The 17072-nt window shown below is 35.1% G+C and overlaps 1 protein-coding gene across 1 annotated transcript in view; it reads left to right on the forward strand.

Annotated features, from left to right (window-relative positions):
* Positions 1 to 17072, forward strand: part of DNAH17 (dynein axonemal heavy chain 17) — a 299993-nt gene that overhangs the window by 85748 nt on the left and 197173 nt on the right. Inside the window, exons 25-26 of the mRNA XM_051995475.1 lie at positions 14707 to 14955; positions 16032 to 16154. Coding sequence (XP_051851435.1) covers positions 14707 to 14955; positions 16032 to 16154 — 372 coding nt within the window. The remainder of the gene's footprint in view (positions 1 to 14706; positions 14956 to 16031; positions 16155 to 17072) is intronic.

Below are 17072 nucleotides of genomic sequence, written 5' to 3' on the forward strand. Positions count from 1 at the left end.
CTTTATGTATCAAGTCATATGTCTTCCCATGTGTATTCATCATAGTCATCATTTCTTCTAAGTTATCATTTTAGTAACTATTATCTAATTGATTCACTTATTTTCCTATAAAAAGTGCTACTGTGAATATTTTATTTAAGAATTTGCTCTGTAGTGAAAGATGACTTGCTTCTCCTCTACTTTTTTAAAGATAAGATTTTTAATATCTAGTATCCATTTGATACTATATTATATTGTTTTGCCAGTCTGAACCTATCTTTTGCCACACTGTGTTTCAGTTTTTACAGCAATTCTTGTCAAATAGGGATATCCTTCACATGTAATTTGTGTTCTGAGGTTTAGTTTTAATAATTACTGCTTTATAGTATAAATTGAGTTCAAAAAATGTATTTTTCATTATTTCCCTTTAGATTCTAGGTCTTTTATATTTTACTTTTCAAACTCTATAAAGTACCTACTCATGGGAATTTGATTATATTGTGTGTCATTTATTTTTATTTGTTATATTTTTGTGACCTAACCATGACCAATGAATTTCTACTTAATTAAATCATTCTTTATTTCTTTAAAGAGCTCTTTCTAAATTGTGTCTATATTTGTACAAGGTGTGCTGTGGTAGATTGATTCTCAGATATTTTATTCATTTTACAATTATTTTGAATGGGCTTTCCACTCTATTATTTCCTATTGAGTTTTCTTGTTGCTATATGTAAATCCAGTTAATATTTGTTGGTCTATTTTTGTTTTGCTAATTTACTAGAGATATTAATTACCTCTTTTTTGCTGATTTGTTAGAATTTTCTAATTTATTCACGATGGCTTTTTTAAGTAGGGTTAGCTTCACTTCTTTTCCTATCCATATGCTTTTAATTTCTTTTTTCTGATGGTTATTGTCAGCATATGTCAGACAACAGAGGAAAAAGAAAACATCCTTGCTTTATTCTTGTATCTACTGGGAAAATTTCTAATGTATCCTCAAATAACGCTAGAATTTGGTTTTACATACATACTTTTATACTTTGCTTATACTTTTATACTTTATGCTTTGAAGTGTCTGCTATAAACAAATGCTACACTTTGTCAAAAACTTTTTCTATAACATTGTGTATTTTTAAATGCTTCTTTTTAAAATGCTTATTTTATTGATTTCCTTTTGTTGACATATACTTGTATCCTTAATATAAATCCAATTTTATTCTAGTGAATGTTTTAGATATAGTGATGTAAAATTTTTGTCAGGATTTTATTTTAAAATTTTAAATTGCTATTCATTAATAATATTGTCTAAGGTTATTTTTTATTTTTTATTTTTGCTTTTCTGGTTAAGGTATGAGGATTCTATGTAAAACAACCCTCAGAACTTACTAGCCCATCATCACTGCAAGGAAGAATGGGCACTAAATTAAAATACAGTGATAGTGAGTATATGGGTAGGAGACACACATAGACAAGGCAATCAACAACTCTGGTACTGCAGATTCTTGAGACTCTTCCTTGTTCCAGAAAATCCTTGTGAGATTTCTTAAAGCTTTTCCTTCATTCAGTTGCACTATCTTTTCACTGAACTGGCTCTTTGCAGGGCATAGTGTCTCTGATAGAGGGGCACCACTCAACTGGGCAGTGCTAGGATATTGTGGCCAGAATGGGCAGTATGCTGCTGGGCTGGGTCAAGCAGTTGGCTCTGTAACTGTGCTGGCTTCTTCCCAGGTTCCATTGCACTGAGTCAGTGGCATTAGCCACTGTACTGTTCTCAGGGTGGGCATCTCCTTGGGAGGGTGAGAGCTCCGGAGCTTGCCTTTCAGTAGACAACTATAGTCTCTTTTCCAACCCTGAGTGGCTTGGGGAGGGAGGCTGGATGCTTCTTTTGTTCCATTAGGAGTACTACTTAGATCTTTTCAGTGAAGGCACTGGTCTTTAAGTGAGGAAAGCAGAAGCTTCTTCCCTTTGACAATTAACCTCAACTTTGAGGTCGATTGTCACCTCCAGGCAATAGATTAGAGATTTGCCTTTCCTTTGTATACCTCCCAGTAGAAAAGTACTTTCCTTCCTTATTGTATTCTATTAATAATAGAATTATTATTCTATGTTGTTTAATGGTGTTTGGTATCAGCTCAATCATTTTTTATCTTTTAAATTCTTTAGAGAATCTTATGTAAATGAATAATTAGAGACTAAGAGATGAATGAAGACTGCTCTAGAGGGGCATTTTGACTTTTTTCTGACATAATTCCAGCTTTTGAGTTTGAGGTGGTGTTTACTATTTTTGGTGGTGATTTGTATATTCTCCCATCAATGCTCTATGGTCTTTATTTGGAAGTTCTACAAGAGACAGGTGACCAAGTGGATAGGACATCAACCCTGAAGTCAAAGGAACTTGAGTTCAAATTTGACCTCATACATGTATTAGCTGTGTGATCCTAGGCAAGTCACTTCACCTTGCTAGAGGAAGAGGAAGAGGAGAAGCAGAAGCAGAAGAAATGGAGGAGGAATAAGAACAAGAACAACTGGGAATTTGCACTTACTCTCTGCTTTGTACCTTTATAGGCAATCCAGACTTATTCAAATTTGACCAAAGCAACAGATTTCTAATGAGAAGAGGACTAAGTTCCCTTTTCTCACACTCTTTGATTTGGTAAACTCTATTTCTAATGACCTGGGAATAAATTATATAAAGCTTAGGTTTACCCACACATCTAGAGTTTCCCCAAAAAGAGGAGCAGGAAGATACTAAAAATAAAATATAAGATATTGGATAGGTATTTATTTCTTACATTCAAAAGGAATGCTGGAAACATATCACAGTCAAAAGCATATGTTTAAAAGTAAAAGTCTGACCAAATAAATACATAATTGTGCTAATTAATGTCATATCCTGCTGGGAGAATATTTAAAACTCTATACATGAAGCAGTTTGCAGAGAATAATAGATGTTTTACATTTCATTTCAGATGTTCACTATTTTTCCTAACATACATATATTGTTATATGTGTATAACCTATATTTGCTTACTAACTCAGGAAGAGAGAGGAGGAATAGACTTTGGAACTCAAAACTTTTTTTTTTAAATGTTAAAAGTTTTGACATGAAATTGAAAGAAAAATAGATTTTTAAAAATCTAGACTTAGAATTTCTAGACATCTTAAACATCAAGCAAGCTAGTCTAGGAGCAGTGGGGTGGAAGGCAGGAATATACAGATCATCTACCTATTTCCCCTCACAAGATGTCTAGAGTATATTATTTGCTACATGGAAGAGCAAAAGGGAAAGAAAGGAAATAAACACTTACTTAAAAAACCTATTTTGTGCTAACAATGTCCTAATGACTGTAAAATATTATTCCCATTTTATAGTTGAGAAAACTGAGACAAACAGAACAATTTGTCCAGGGTTGCACAGCTAGTAAATATCTGAGACTAAATTTGTATTCATATTCCTGATATTCCCTCTGTGCCACTTAGCAACCTGTTTTTCCCAGGTTTATCAGAACTTTACTTTTTTTTTTCATTTTTTACAGTGCAGTATTGTCTGTTAAAGATGCTTGTCCAAGCAACATCACAATCACTCAGACTTGTAATGTGGAAGTCACTTTGATTCCTCTTTCTTCATCATTCCTCACTCATGACATCACCACATACTTGGAAGTTCCTTTTGTCCTTCAGATTCCAACTCAGGTGTTAATTCTTCCCTAGTCTTCCAAGCTGAAAGTGACTTTTCACATTTAACTAGTGCTCACACTACTCCTTATCTTTAGATTATTATTTACTCCAGTGCTCAGAATGATGGAATCTGGGAAACCTTCTTCCTAACTGAATTACAGGGGAACAGAAGATCATGGTAAGCTAGAGACTGTATAAAAGAACAGGGCAATAATGTGAGAAGAATGTGAAAAATCCATTTTTGTTCTATTGAAGAACAGGAAACTTTATTCCTGTCAAGAGAATGAAGATCCAAAAAATGAGATGAAATACAGCAGCTGGACTGAGACTTTCTGAAGTCCAATATAGAAGTCTGGATGTCAAAAGCATGTAAACTAACATTGTAAGCAGCGAATGCATTGAAGTGTGCTAGAGTCTTTGCTTATATCAGCACACAGGAAAACTGACCCATTCCTGGAGCAGAGTTCAATGTCTTTCTAAATTTGCAAGAGTTTATCAATTATAGATTCCTGCTTAAATTTTGAGACCAATTTAGAGTTAAGTTTCAGGAGACTCACAGGCATCTCTTGAAGCCTGTTCCATGCAGAAGTACTTGATTTATTTCTTTTTAATTTCTTTTTTATGTACAAAAAAGAGTGACCACAGAACATTTTTTTCTGAGTCCTTTGGATGGGGGGAGGTGGTAATAGTGGATGATGGGGCTAAGGCCAGCAAATGGGACCAACTTTAAATTTGGCCAGCAAGGTTCTTTCCAAATGTGCTTAACCAGGCAGCTTTGCATGGCACTGGTTTTTAAAGAAGTCACTCAACTGGTCAAAAATAAATTATTTTATAGATGAGGAAACTGAGGCAAACAAGATTAAGTGACTTGTCACACAGCTAGTAAGTATTTGACATCAAACTTGGACTCTGATCTTCCTAATTCCAGGCCTGATACTATCTCCATTGTACCAGGTAGCTGCCCAAAATAATACTCTTCTTTCCTATAGGCTTAAGAAAGGTGATACATGAGCCAGAAGGACTGTTTATACTATTGCAATATGGTAGATATTACATGGGATGTCCACCACATCCAGAACACTTTGTAAAACTTTGTATGGTCCTATTCTTAACATTTAACTCACACTCTCTTGTATCATGTTTGTGTACATTTCTTCCAGAAAGTCCCAGAAAAGCCAGAATTATGCCATGTATCCATGATAGACAAAAAGTTTGGTGAAGGAATTAGTGTTGAATAAATGGCACAAATTAGTCTAGATCTCTGAAATCCAATCTGCAAACTGCTGAGTGGAGCACAGTGAAAAAACTAGGCATTAGTACTCCTTCCTCTGACATACCTCTAAATCTCTCCACATTTGGTCCTGTATGATTGTTCAAGGCTATGAACAATCATAGCCTTGCATAAATCTACAGAAAAGGACTTACCCAATGTATTTTGAACATTTCTGAGTTCCAATGTAGCACTGAGGCTGCCTACTTATTATTTTTAATTTTTGCTGCATGACCAATCCAATCATTTTCCCATTACACATGATGTCTATGCTATCTTTTAAATTACTTCTCAGACATAAGTTATAAAGATCGAATTTTTTTAGGGTGCCTGAGTGTTTGTGTATTAGGGTAAGACATGAGTCTTTGGATCTAGCACAACCCCATGCCTCTAATTCAAAGCTGCATATGGAACGTGCTATTACCTAAAAGGTCAAATTTTAGGAAGGGAGAGTTCCATCAAACACTAACTTCACTGAGACATCAGATAAATCGCCTTTTCCTCCCACAGAGAACTTCGTTTGGCATGAGATGGTCCCATCCAAGCCCTGCCTTTCCCCACTTCTGTTCCAGCCTAAGACTGTTACATTTTGATATTTCTGGGCTCCTAACCTAGCCTGGCATTTTATTTGTAATGCCCTTTAATTTCGATTTAAATCCCACGTCTCTTTCTACTGGGAGAGTTGGAAAAGGATTGGGGTGTTCCTCAAATTTAATCATGACCTTAATCATTACCCATAGTAATGGAAGACCATGACCCTACCTGCTGAGTCACATATTACCTCCTAGGAAATAGTCCCATGTTGGACATAGTGGGAAAGAGCTCAAGTATTAGAATTCCATAGTGATAGACTTTTACTTTGTTAGGGATTCATTCTTTTATGGAATTAGGTATGAATGCTCTATGTCTGATCCATAATAACAAGTATGAGAGTTGAAGGAGTTTTGAAGTTTAGAGAAAAATGACTAATCTGAATCTTGCTAGTCATGCCCATTAGACTTAATTTCATTCAGCTGGTGGAGGTGGATATACAAGTAATGATAAAAGAGAACATTCCCCTTTATGTTGATTGTTGCAAAAGTGCAATATGAATAATGAAGCGTGGGAGTATGGTGGGAAGAGAACAGAAATTACCAATAAGTGATTTAACTACAAGATCTTGGACTCTAAAATTATGCTTGCCTTCATTTTACTCCTAAAATTGATCTTTATCCTAAACTACAGCTTCCCACTCCTTCCATACCGCCCTGCTTTCCCAGCTATCACACTTGTCACTTCATTTTCCTTTCTTCAGTGGTTGATTGCTTGTTCTTCATTCTTGAAGAGGACCAAGATGATATCATTATGTTAGAGTTAAGTTACTATGCAATCCTCTACCACAGGTCAGGCACAAATAATTCATATGACTATTTGGCCATATGGCTATTTGTGTTATATTCTCCAAATATGCACATCTTGCATTTCCTTCAAATTAAATCAATTCTGCTTTGCTCATAGAATATAATACCTTCTTTGATGAGTGTGGTGTTCTTTTCTCTTCTTTAAAATAATAGTTCTCTCTGGGAGAAAGCAGGTTTCTTGGGGAGGTCTTCTGGAGGCAGCCTTAGTTTCAGTTGAAAGTAATAATCACCCAAATGCAGGCAGGTGATAAAAGTTCATATCTTTTATTGTCTCCAATATAGCCCGGTTAGCTTAGAGGCCTGTCTCTCTGCTTGGTTCCAAGAGCTCCCTCCGAATGTCTCCAAATCCAAAGGTTTGTCTTTGAGTCCAGCCAGCCCAGTGGAAAATGGAATGGATCTCTCTTGCCTTGGAGAGAAGGCTTCTGGCTATCAATCTCCCAGAGTGCTCTGTGTCTGTCCCAGCATGCTCCTCTCCAATCTAATTCAGCTGAACTCTCTTGACTGGGCTTATATATGACTCTTCTGAGAGAATGGGATTATGGGCTTTCTCCCATAGTGCTCTCTGGCCCTAGCTTCAAAGGAGGTGTGAATTCACAAAGTTACACAGTTAACTTTGTGAATCTCCCATACTTGTGAATTCCAATGAGTAAAGGTGTGAACACAAGCATTGTATCAATTAGTTCTACTTAGTATCTTGTTTCAGGTTCTGGCCCAAAACATCTCCTTGTAAGATCAGATCAGTGATACTGAACCATGCTAAATTAGATCATTATTGTCTCTATTAACTCTAATGACTTAACAATTTATAAAGATTCCAACAGATGAGGGCATACCATGCTGGGTAGTACTGTGCTAATGTCTCCCATGTCATGCAATAAATTCTAAAGTTCATGTGTGTGTGTGTGAAGTAATTAGGATTAAATGACTTGCCCAAGATCACCTAGCTAGGAAGTGTTATTTGTCTGAGGTCAGATTTGAACTCAGGTCCTCCTGATTTGAGCCATCTAGCTACCCTCAGTTCAAAAGTTCTTAAGACATTGAAAGTGTCCTTGTATTGCCTTTTTTCTGATTACTAAGTGAGTGCTTACCCTGTGTGAGTGCTCTATAAAATTGTCATTGTGGCAATATATGTTTGACATTTGAACAATGTAGCCAGCCTGATAGTAAAAGAGTTCAATCCATTCACCCTTGAAATTTTTTATTATTTTCTGTTTGTTCTTTTAGTCAACCTTATGCTATTCTCATGTGCTTCACTATTTCCAAATTGCTGAACCTCAGTGAAGGAAGTTACTGAATTGTGACAGAGTGTCCATTAAAGAATATATTTACTTCAAATGGGCCTTCTCAGCAGTCATTAACTTTTGATTGACTTCTATCACAACCTCCACAATGACTGTTCCAAACCTCCTCTACTCTAATCATCACCCTAAATTTACTCCCACCACTCCTTGTCTAAGCAGATAACCTATTTTATTGAAAAGACTGAGGCCTTCAGTAATGAGCCCTCTCTTCACCCCTTCTCCATCCTTTAAAAGCTCTCAACATTTATACCCATTCTTTCCTCATTTGCTCATCTCAGAAAAAGAAGTGGTCCCGATCTTTGTCTTTTCTATGGTTAATCTTTCAATTTTTACCCTAATCTCATTGCCTCTTGAATCTCCTTTGGGAGTTTATCCAACAATAATTCTCTTTCTCATCCATTAATCTTTGTTCTCTCTTTAACAGCTCTTTCCTTGCTGTCTGCAAATATAATTAGGCTTTTTTATACTTTAAAAACCTTCCCTTGACTACAAATTCTGACTCCTGACCCCATGACTGCTAACACTTCTTTTTGAATGCTCTCCACTGATCTATTAACTGCTAAATCTAATGATTTTTCTGCATAGTTCCCTTCTTTCTTTGACCTTTCTGCAACTTTTTGAGAATGATCACCTCTTTCTAGATACTCTCACCTCTCTTGACTTATGTTACACTATTAGAAAGTACTGTTTTTCTCCTACTTATCAAACTTCTCTTTCTCATTCTATTTTACTGTGTCCTCACCTGCTCCTGGCTCTAAGCATGTGTTCTCTAAGACCTTGTTCTGGAAACTTTTCTTTTTGTCTCTGTTTCTGTCTCTGTCTCCCTCTGTCTCTTTTTTCCCCCTTCCTTCCTGACTCCCTCTCTTCTTCTCTCTCCTTTTCCCTCCTTTTCTCCCTTTCTCTCTCCCTCTCTTTTCCCCCCTCTCTTTCTCTTCTCCCGCCCTCCTCCTCCTCCTCCCTGTCTTTGCCTCATTACTCTAGCCATGGTTTTTAAAAATCTGTTCTCATGGATCCAATTATTCCCTCTATGCATATGTTGCCAACTTCAGCCCTATTTCCACCTATGTATGTTAGCCCCACATCCCCTAAATGTGTCTCTAAATGCCTGATTAGCAGCTCAAATTCAATGAACTCCAAACTGAACATATTATTTGCCCTACCTTTCACCTTTCTGTTTCTATAGGTAATATCACCATTCTTCCAGACACCCAGGCTAATCATCTCAAAATAATTTTTGATGCTTCATTTTAATTCACTCTTTATATCCATTTCATTGCCAGGTTCTAATTCTCCTTATAGATGTTTCTCATATAGTCTCTTTGAAAGTATCTCTCAAAGAAATAGAACAAGCTATTAATCAACTCCCTAGAAAAAATCCCCAGGACCAGATGGATTTACATGTGAATAGTACCAAACATTTAAAGAACAATTAACTCCAATGCTATATAAACAAACTATTTGAAAAAATAGGCAATGAAGGACTCCTATCAAATTCCTTTTATGACACAGACATAGTATTGATATCTAAACCAGGTAGGATGAAAACTGAGAAAAAAAATTATAGACCAATCTCCCTAATAAATATTGGTGCTAAAATCTTAAATAAAATATTAGCAAAAAGATTACAGAAAATCATCCCCAGGATAATGCACCATGACCAAGTAGGATTTATACCAGGAATGCAGGGCTGGTTCAATAGTAGGAAAATTAATAGCATAATTGACTATATCAATAACCAAATTAACAAAAACTATATGATTATTTCAGTAGATGCAGAAAAAGCATTTGATAAAATCCAACACCCATTCCTATTAAAAACACTAGAGAGTATAGGAATAAATGGACTTGTCCTTAAAATAGTCAGTAGCATCTGTTAAAACCATCAGTAAGCATCATATGTAATGGGGATAAACTGGAACCATTCCTAATAAGATCAGGAGTGAAACAAGATTGCCCACTATCACCATTACTATTCGATATTATATTAAAAATGCTAGCTTCAGCAATAAGAGTTGAGAAGGAGATTAAAGGAATTAAGAGTAGGTAATGAGGAAACCAAATTATCACTCTTTGCAGATGATATGATGGTATACTTAGAGAATCCCAGAGATTCTACTAAAAAGCTATTAGAAATAATCTACAACTTTAGCAAAGTTGCAGGATACAAAATAAATTCACATAAATCATCAGCATTGTTATATATCACTAACAAAATCCAACAGTTACAAAGAGAAAGTCCATTAAAAGTAACTCCCAATAATATAAAATATCTGTGAATCTGCCTGCCAAGGGAAGGTCAGGAACTGTATGAGCAAAACTACAAAACACTTTCCACACAAATAAAGTCAGATCTAACCAATTGGAAAAATATTAAGTGCTCTTGGCAGGTCGAGCATGTGCTATACCAATCAGACTCCCAAAAAACTATTTTAATGACCTAGAAAAAGTAATAAAATTCATCTGGAAGAACAAAAGGTCAAGAGTTTCAAAGGAACTAATAAAAAAAAAATCAAATGAAAGTGGCCTAGCTGTACCAGATCTAAAACTATATTATAAAGACACCAAAATCATCTGGTATTGGCTAAGAAATAGGCTAGTTGGTCAGTGGAATAAGTTAGGTTGAAAGGACAAAATAGTCAATAATTATAGCAATCTAGTGTTTGACAAACCCAAAGACCCCAGCTTTGGGGGTAAGAATTCACTGTTTGACAAAAACTGCTGGGAAAATTGGAAATTAGTATGGCAGAAACTAGGCATTGACCCACACTTAACACCATACACCAAGATAAGGTCAAAATGGGTTCATGATTTAGGCATAAAGAATGAGATTATAAATAAATTAGAAGAACATTGGATAGTTTACCTCTCAGACCTGTGGAGGAGGAAAGAATTTATGACCAAAGAAAAACTAGAGATCATTATTGATCACAAAATAGAAAATTTTGATTTTATCAAATTGAAAAGCTTTTGCACAAATAAAACTATTGCAGACAAGATTAGAAGAGAAATAATAAACTGGGAAAACATTTTTATAGTCAAAGATTGTGATAAAGGCCTCATTTCCAAAATACATAGAGAATTGACTCTATAAGAAATCAAGCCATTCTCCAGTTGATAAATGGTCAAAGGATATGAACAGACAATTTTCAAATGAAGAAATTGAAACTATTTCTAATCATATGAAAAGATGCTCCAAGTCATTATTAGTGAGAGAAATGAAAATCAAGACAACTCTGAGATACCACTACACACCGCTCAGATTGGCTAGAATGACAGGAAAAGATACTGCTGAATGATGGAGGGGATGTGGGAAAACTGGAATAGTGATACATTGTTGGTGGAACTGTGAATATACCTAGCCATTCTGGAGAACAATTTGGAACTATGTTCAAAAAGTTATCAAACTGTGCATACCCTTTGATAAAGCAGTATTACTACTGGGCTTATATCCCAAAGAGATCTTAAAGAAGGGAAAGGGACCTGTATGTGCAAAAATGTCTGTAGCAGCCCTCTTTGTAGTGGCTAGAAATGGAAATTGAGTGAATGCCCATCAGTTGGAGAATAGCTGAATAAATTGTGGTATATGAATGTTATGGAATATTATTGGATCAGCATATATGATATATATGACCAGCAGGATGATTTCAGAAAGGCCTGGGGAGACTTATATGAACTGATGCTGAGTGAAATGAGCAGGATCAGGAGATCATTATATACTTCAATAACAATACTAAATGATAATCAATTCTGATGGAGGTGGCTTTCTTCAACAACGAGATGAACCAAATCAGTTCCATTGTTCAGTAATGAATAGAACCAGCTACACCCAGCGAAAGAACTCTGGGAAATGAGTGTGAACCACTACATAGCATTTCCAATCCCTCTGTCTGCTTGCATTTTTTATTTCCTCCTCAGGTTAATTTTACATTATTTCTAAGTCTGATTCTTCTTGTGCAGCAAAATAACTGTATGGATATATACACGTATATTGTATTTAACATATACTTTAACATAGTTAACATGTATTGGTCTACCTGCCATCTGAGGGAGAAGGTGGGGGGAAGGAGGGGAAAAGTTGGAACAGAAGGTTTTGCAAGGGTCAATGCTAAAAAATTACCCATTCATATATCTTGTAAATAAAAAGCTATAATAAAAAAAATAAAATAAAAAGCTTTAATTAAAAAATAAAGCTTAAAAAAAGTATCTCTCATATATCCTTTTTCCTTTACTCATGTGGTCACTACTCCAGATAGGGATTAAGTCCCCATCAACACTTACTTGAACTGTTTTGCAGGTCTTCTGTCTCTCCCCTTTTACCATTTAATCATCACACAATTGTCAAAATAACTTTCCAATTTTATAGATCTGATAATGTCACTCTCTTACTCAAAAATCTTCAGTAGCTCCCTGATGCCTCTAGAAATAAAATAAAATAACTCAATTTGACTACAAAAAAACCTCTTCCATCTAATAACACTTTACTTCCTGTTACAGATTATATTTTCTAATCATTTTAGGTTATAAGATGTTTCCTCATCTCTCTTTGTCATCTCCAGATTCTTTACATTCATACAGGCCATCCATCATACTTAGAGCACATCCCTTCCTCATCTTTGTCTTTCAGAATTCACTTCCTTTAAGGTTTAATTCAAGGGCCATTACCTTCAGATTTCCTTAGAGTACTTTTTATCTCCTGGGTTAGGTTTGAGATTTCAAGGGACAAAAGGAAAATATTATGAATGTAAAAGTTAATTGAATAATGTGCAAGCCATGTGGATTTATTTGTTCATATAGAAAAAATATAAAGAAATATATATATAAATATAAAGAAACTGCCATCTGCTTGGAACTCTTGTTTTCATTTGGTTGGGGAAATGAGATTATACCTATCACTGTTCCCAGAAGATTAATTCTATTAGTTCTGACCACTGGGTGGCCCACATTCGATAGGGATAATGCAGTTTTATAATGATACGAACAAAGGGAGCTATTGCTTTCTACAGACACAGTAATCTATGCAAAGCAGATAAGGCTAATTCAGGGGTCCTCAAACTACGGCCCACAGGCCAGATGCAGCAGCTGAGGACATTTATCCCACTCACCCAGGGCTATGAAGTTTCTTTATTTAAAGGCCCACAAATCAAAGTTTTTGTTTTTATTATAGTCCAGCCCTGTCTGAGGGACAGTGAACTCGCCTCCTATTTAAAAAGTTTGAGCAATGCAAAAATGGTAGAATTCCTTTATAGCCACTGGGGCTGTTTGTACTCATGTACATTTATTAGTCACTCCAGCTGTTCCTATCTTCAAGTCATCCTACTTTTCATTGGTAAGAACCTGATCTAACCCATCTGCATCATCTCCTTGTCTTCTCATTATGCATCATACAGGTCTGTATGTATCTTGTATTCCACTTCATCCACTGCTCAGAAAGTAAGTAAGCTCTTTGAGACCAGGGATTTTCTTTTTCTTTCTTTAAAAAAAAAAAAAAAAAAAAAAAAATTACTCAGAATATAACACATATAAAGTGTTTAATAAATGTTTGCTGAATTAAATTGATTTGAATTGAATTTGAAATATATTTTGAAAGGACAAAAACCCCACGATAAGAGATTTAACCTCCTACAGGTGGGATGAGTGGCCTAGACTTGTGAATTTTAGCTTATCTCTCAAACCAAGGCATTATGACCTGTTTTGGGGACTGGAAGAGAGCAAGCAGGTCTGAGAAGGAAAAGGGTTGGGAAGAATCTGACATCTTTCTTGCCTAGTGGGATATCCAGTGAAGCTCAATGCAAGTTTAACAGTGGCAGGCTGAAGTTAGCAGCTGACAAGCTTTTCTCTTCCCAGGCAATGGGGAGATGTATGGTACCAGCCTTCTTGTTTTTCTATCGGATGGGAAATTCTGGTCACAGCACTTGCATTGCAGGGAAAATGAAAAAATGGTGAAACTGGAACTGTTTTTCTTCAACTTCCCTCCTTTCCCTTTACACTTGTTGATTGATTATCACATTGGTTTGCGATTGGTTTTTTCTTTGAGTTAGGCTTGGGGTTTTCAACCTGGTGTCCAGGAACAGATTTCAAGGATTCCATGAAATCAGATGAGAAAAAAAAAATGCATCTTCATTTTCACCAGTTGAAATTTAGCATTTCCTTCAATTATGTCAGCATTATTCTGAGAATGGCTTTACCTTTTACCAAAGGGGGCCATAATAGGTTAAGAACCCTTTAGCTAAGCTTTTTTCTTTTTTACGATTTTTGTTATTTTTCTCTATAAAAGTATGGTCTGTCCAGACCTCTGCAATTTTTTTATATCCTTTTCTTTGCAATTTGAGTGAGGAGTGAGATAGCTCTAATGGTTTTAACCTTGTGAAAGAACAATGACCCAGGAAGTTCTTTCCTTATCCCTAGCCCAAAATTCGAATTCCAGGTCCATTGTTAGAGAATCTCTCTAACTAGAGACAGATACAATGAACCTACAATATTGTAAGCTTCCAAACACAGAATTTTATTTTTTTAAATTAAAGCTTTTTGTTTTCAAAACATGCATAGATAATTTTCAATATTCACCCTTGTAAAACCTTGTGTTCCAAATTTTTTTTCTCCCTCCGTTCCTTTTCCTTACCTCCTCCCCTACATGGCAAATAATCCAATATATGTTAAACATGTGCAATTCTTCTATACATATTTCCACAATTATCATGTTGCACAAGAAAAATCAGATCAAAAAGGAAAAAAAATTGAAATAAACAAAATATAAGTAAATTACAACAAAAAAGTGAAAATACTATGCTGTGATCTGCACTCAGTTCCCAGTCTTCTCTCTTGGTGTAGATGGCTTTCTTCATTACAAGTCCATTAAAACTGGTTCAAATCATCTCTTGTCCTTCAGAATTGATCATTTTATAATCTTGCTGTTGTTGCAAATACAGAACTTTAAAAGGGAATTTTAGGCCTTTCCTCCCTGTAGATGAAAAGAGCTTAATGTTTATTTCTGTTGTGACTCCCAGTGTTTACATATATTTGTCTTCTTGTAAAATTTTTCTTAAAAAGGTGCTTTGTGAAATGGGTATTCTCATTTTAGGTGAATGCTAGCATTGATGACTGGAAGACTACCAAGTGGAAAGATATTAACGTTGAACAGATGGACTTTGACTGTAAGAAATTTGCTAAAGATGTAAGGAGTTTAGACAAAGAAATGAGGCCCTGGGATGCCTTTGTGGGGCTGGATAACACTGTGAAAAATATGATCACATCCCTCCGAGCTGTAAGTGAGCTACAGAATCCAGCCATCAGAGACCGTCACTGGCAGCAGCTCATGCAGGCCACACAGGTATACCTTGAAACTTAGACCAAGAATAGTTAGTGACTGTCATTCTTTTGGCTGTAATTGCTATTGTCAAGCCATTTGCACCTATTAATATGTCTGTGATAAAAAACATTAATAATGGATAAAACTTCTCTAATAACTTGTCAGAGACAAGAATAATAATACAAATCAATCAATTAATAAACATTTCTTAAATAACTACCTTCTTAAATAACTGCTTTCAAAGATCTTAAAATCTAATGAGGTCTCTTCATGTAAACAAATATATTCAAAGTAAGCTATATATAGCTTAAATAGTAAATAACTAATAGAGGGAAGGTATTAAATTTAGAAGAGGTTGGGAAAACTTTCAGTAAAAGATGGACTGTTAATTGGGACTTAAATGAATCCAGGGTGCTCAGTGGGTGGAACAGAGGAGAGAATTCTAGGCTTGGGGAAAAATCAATGAAAAATGTCAGAAGCTGTATGGGGAATATCCAGAAGGTCAGGTCCACTAGATATTTGGCATTGAGAAGATTGGCAAGTTGAAATACAGTATAAAGAGCATTGAAGGGAATTAAAATGAACAGAACATTTTGTATTTGAAGCTGGAGACAATAAGAAGCTACTGGAGCTTACAAGTCATTTTGTTTTGTTTTGTTTTTTGTTTTTTTTTTGACAAAGATACTGGAGTAGTTTAACCATTTTTTTCTCCAGCTTATTTTACAAATAAGAAAACTGAGGCAGACAAAAAGTCAAGTGACTTGCCCAGAATCACACAGCTTGTAAGTGTCTGAAACTAGATTTAAACTCAGATCTTAATTCCAGTTCCACTGTTCTATTCATAATTTGAGCACTTATTATTTTCAAGGCATTATTAAAAGTGTTGGGTATACAAAAAAATAAAAGTTATGATTGCTATTCTCAAAGTGTTGACAAATTAGTGAACTAACTTTTTTTTTTTACACTTGATTGACCTATTTCTTTGAAGTATTCAAATATTAGGAATTTCTTTAGATTATAGATGTGATAGAATGATAAACATTGTATTGTTGAAAATTATAAACATTAATGACCTTGAAAATACTCTTTGGTTCTAGGTGAAATTTGAAATGTCCGACCAAACTACTTTGGCAGATTTACTACAGTTGAACCTACACAGATATGAAGATGAGGTTCGAGGTATTGTAGATAAAGCTGTAAAGGAATCTGGGATGGAAAAGGTACAACTTAACTAAATTAGGACTAAAGTTTTAAAGCTATAAGGTACCTTAGAAGTAATCTAGTTAACCACCCCCCCTCTTTATTTTATGTATGAGAAAACTGAGGCCGAAAGTATAAAAGTTACTTGTACAAAGTCACATGGAATTGGTAACTATGGTGGCAATTTTGTTGTCAGTCTATGGTATGGGAAATTCTAGTCAAGGCACTAATTTGAGGATAGGATTTGATCCTTAATGATCTGACTCCAAACTCAATGCTCTTTCCATTGGACCAAATTCTCTCTTTAAAAAGATTGTCCCAACAGTTATACTGGAATTAAATATCTGTTTTATCTGTTGCTCAGTGTTCCTATATCTTTTCAATAAGCTGAAGTTGAACTGTGTCTCACTTTACCCATCCATTTTAGAGAAACACTTAGAAAACCTCACCAACAGTTAAAACTGACAGAGCTTCTTTTCTTTTCTTTTCTTAATTCTTTTTTAAATTAATCTCTTGTTTTTTACATCATCATAGTTCCCCAGCACTCTTTTAACTCCCTTCCCAGAAGGTCATCTCATATAATAAATAATTTTTAAAGACAAAAAAGGAAAAAATTCAGCATGTGTTGAAAAAAATCTGAAAATATGTGCAATGTACAACCCAATGAACTTCCCACCTCTGTAGAGGGGAAGAATTTATTTTCAATCTACAAGTACTAGCTTGATTGCAAGAGATATATTCCTAGAAAGTATGCGAAGTGAGTCTTTATTTAAGACTTATTTAATTATTATTATTAATAATATTATTTAATTTTATTTTTCCATTGATTTGCATTATGATTTCAAAGGTACTTCATTTTCAAGGTACTGTTTTTCAAACTGCAGTGATTCCTAATACTTCTACTTGAAGTTATTTTGTCAAGTAGTCAATGACATATT

Source organism: Antechinus flavipes, chromosome 4 (assembly GCF_016432865.1).
Source record: "Antechinus flavipes isolate AdamAnt ecotype Samford, QLD, Australia chromosome 4, AdamAnt_v2, whole genome shotgun sequence".
NCBI classification, from domain to species: Eukaryota; Metazoa; Chordata; class Mammalia; order Dasyuromorphia; family Dasyuridae; genus Antechinus; species Antechinus flavipes.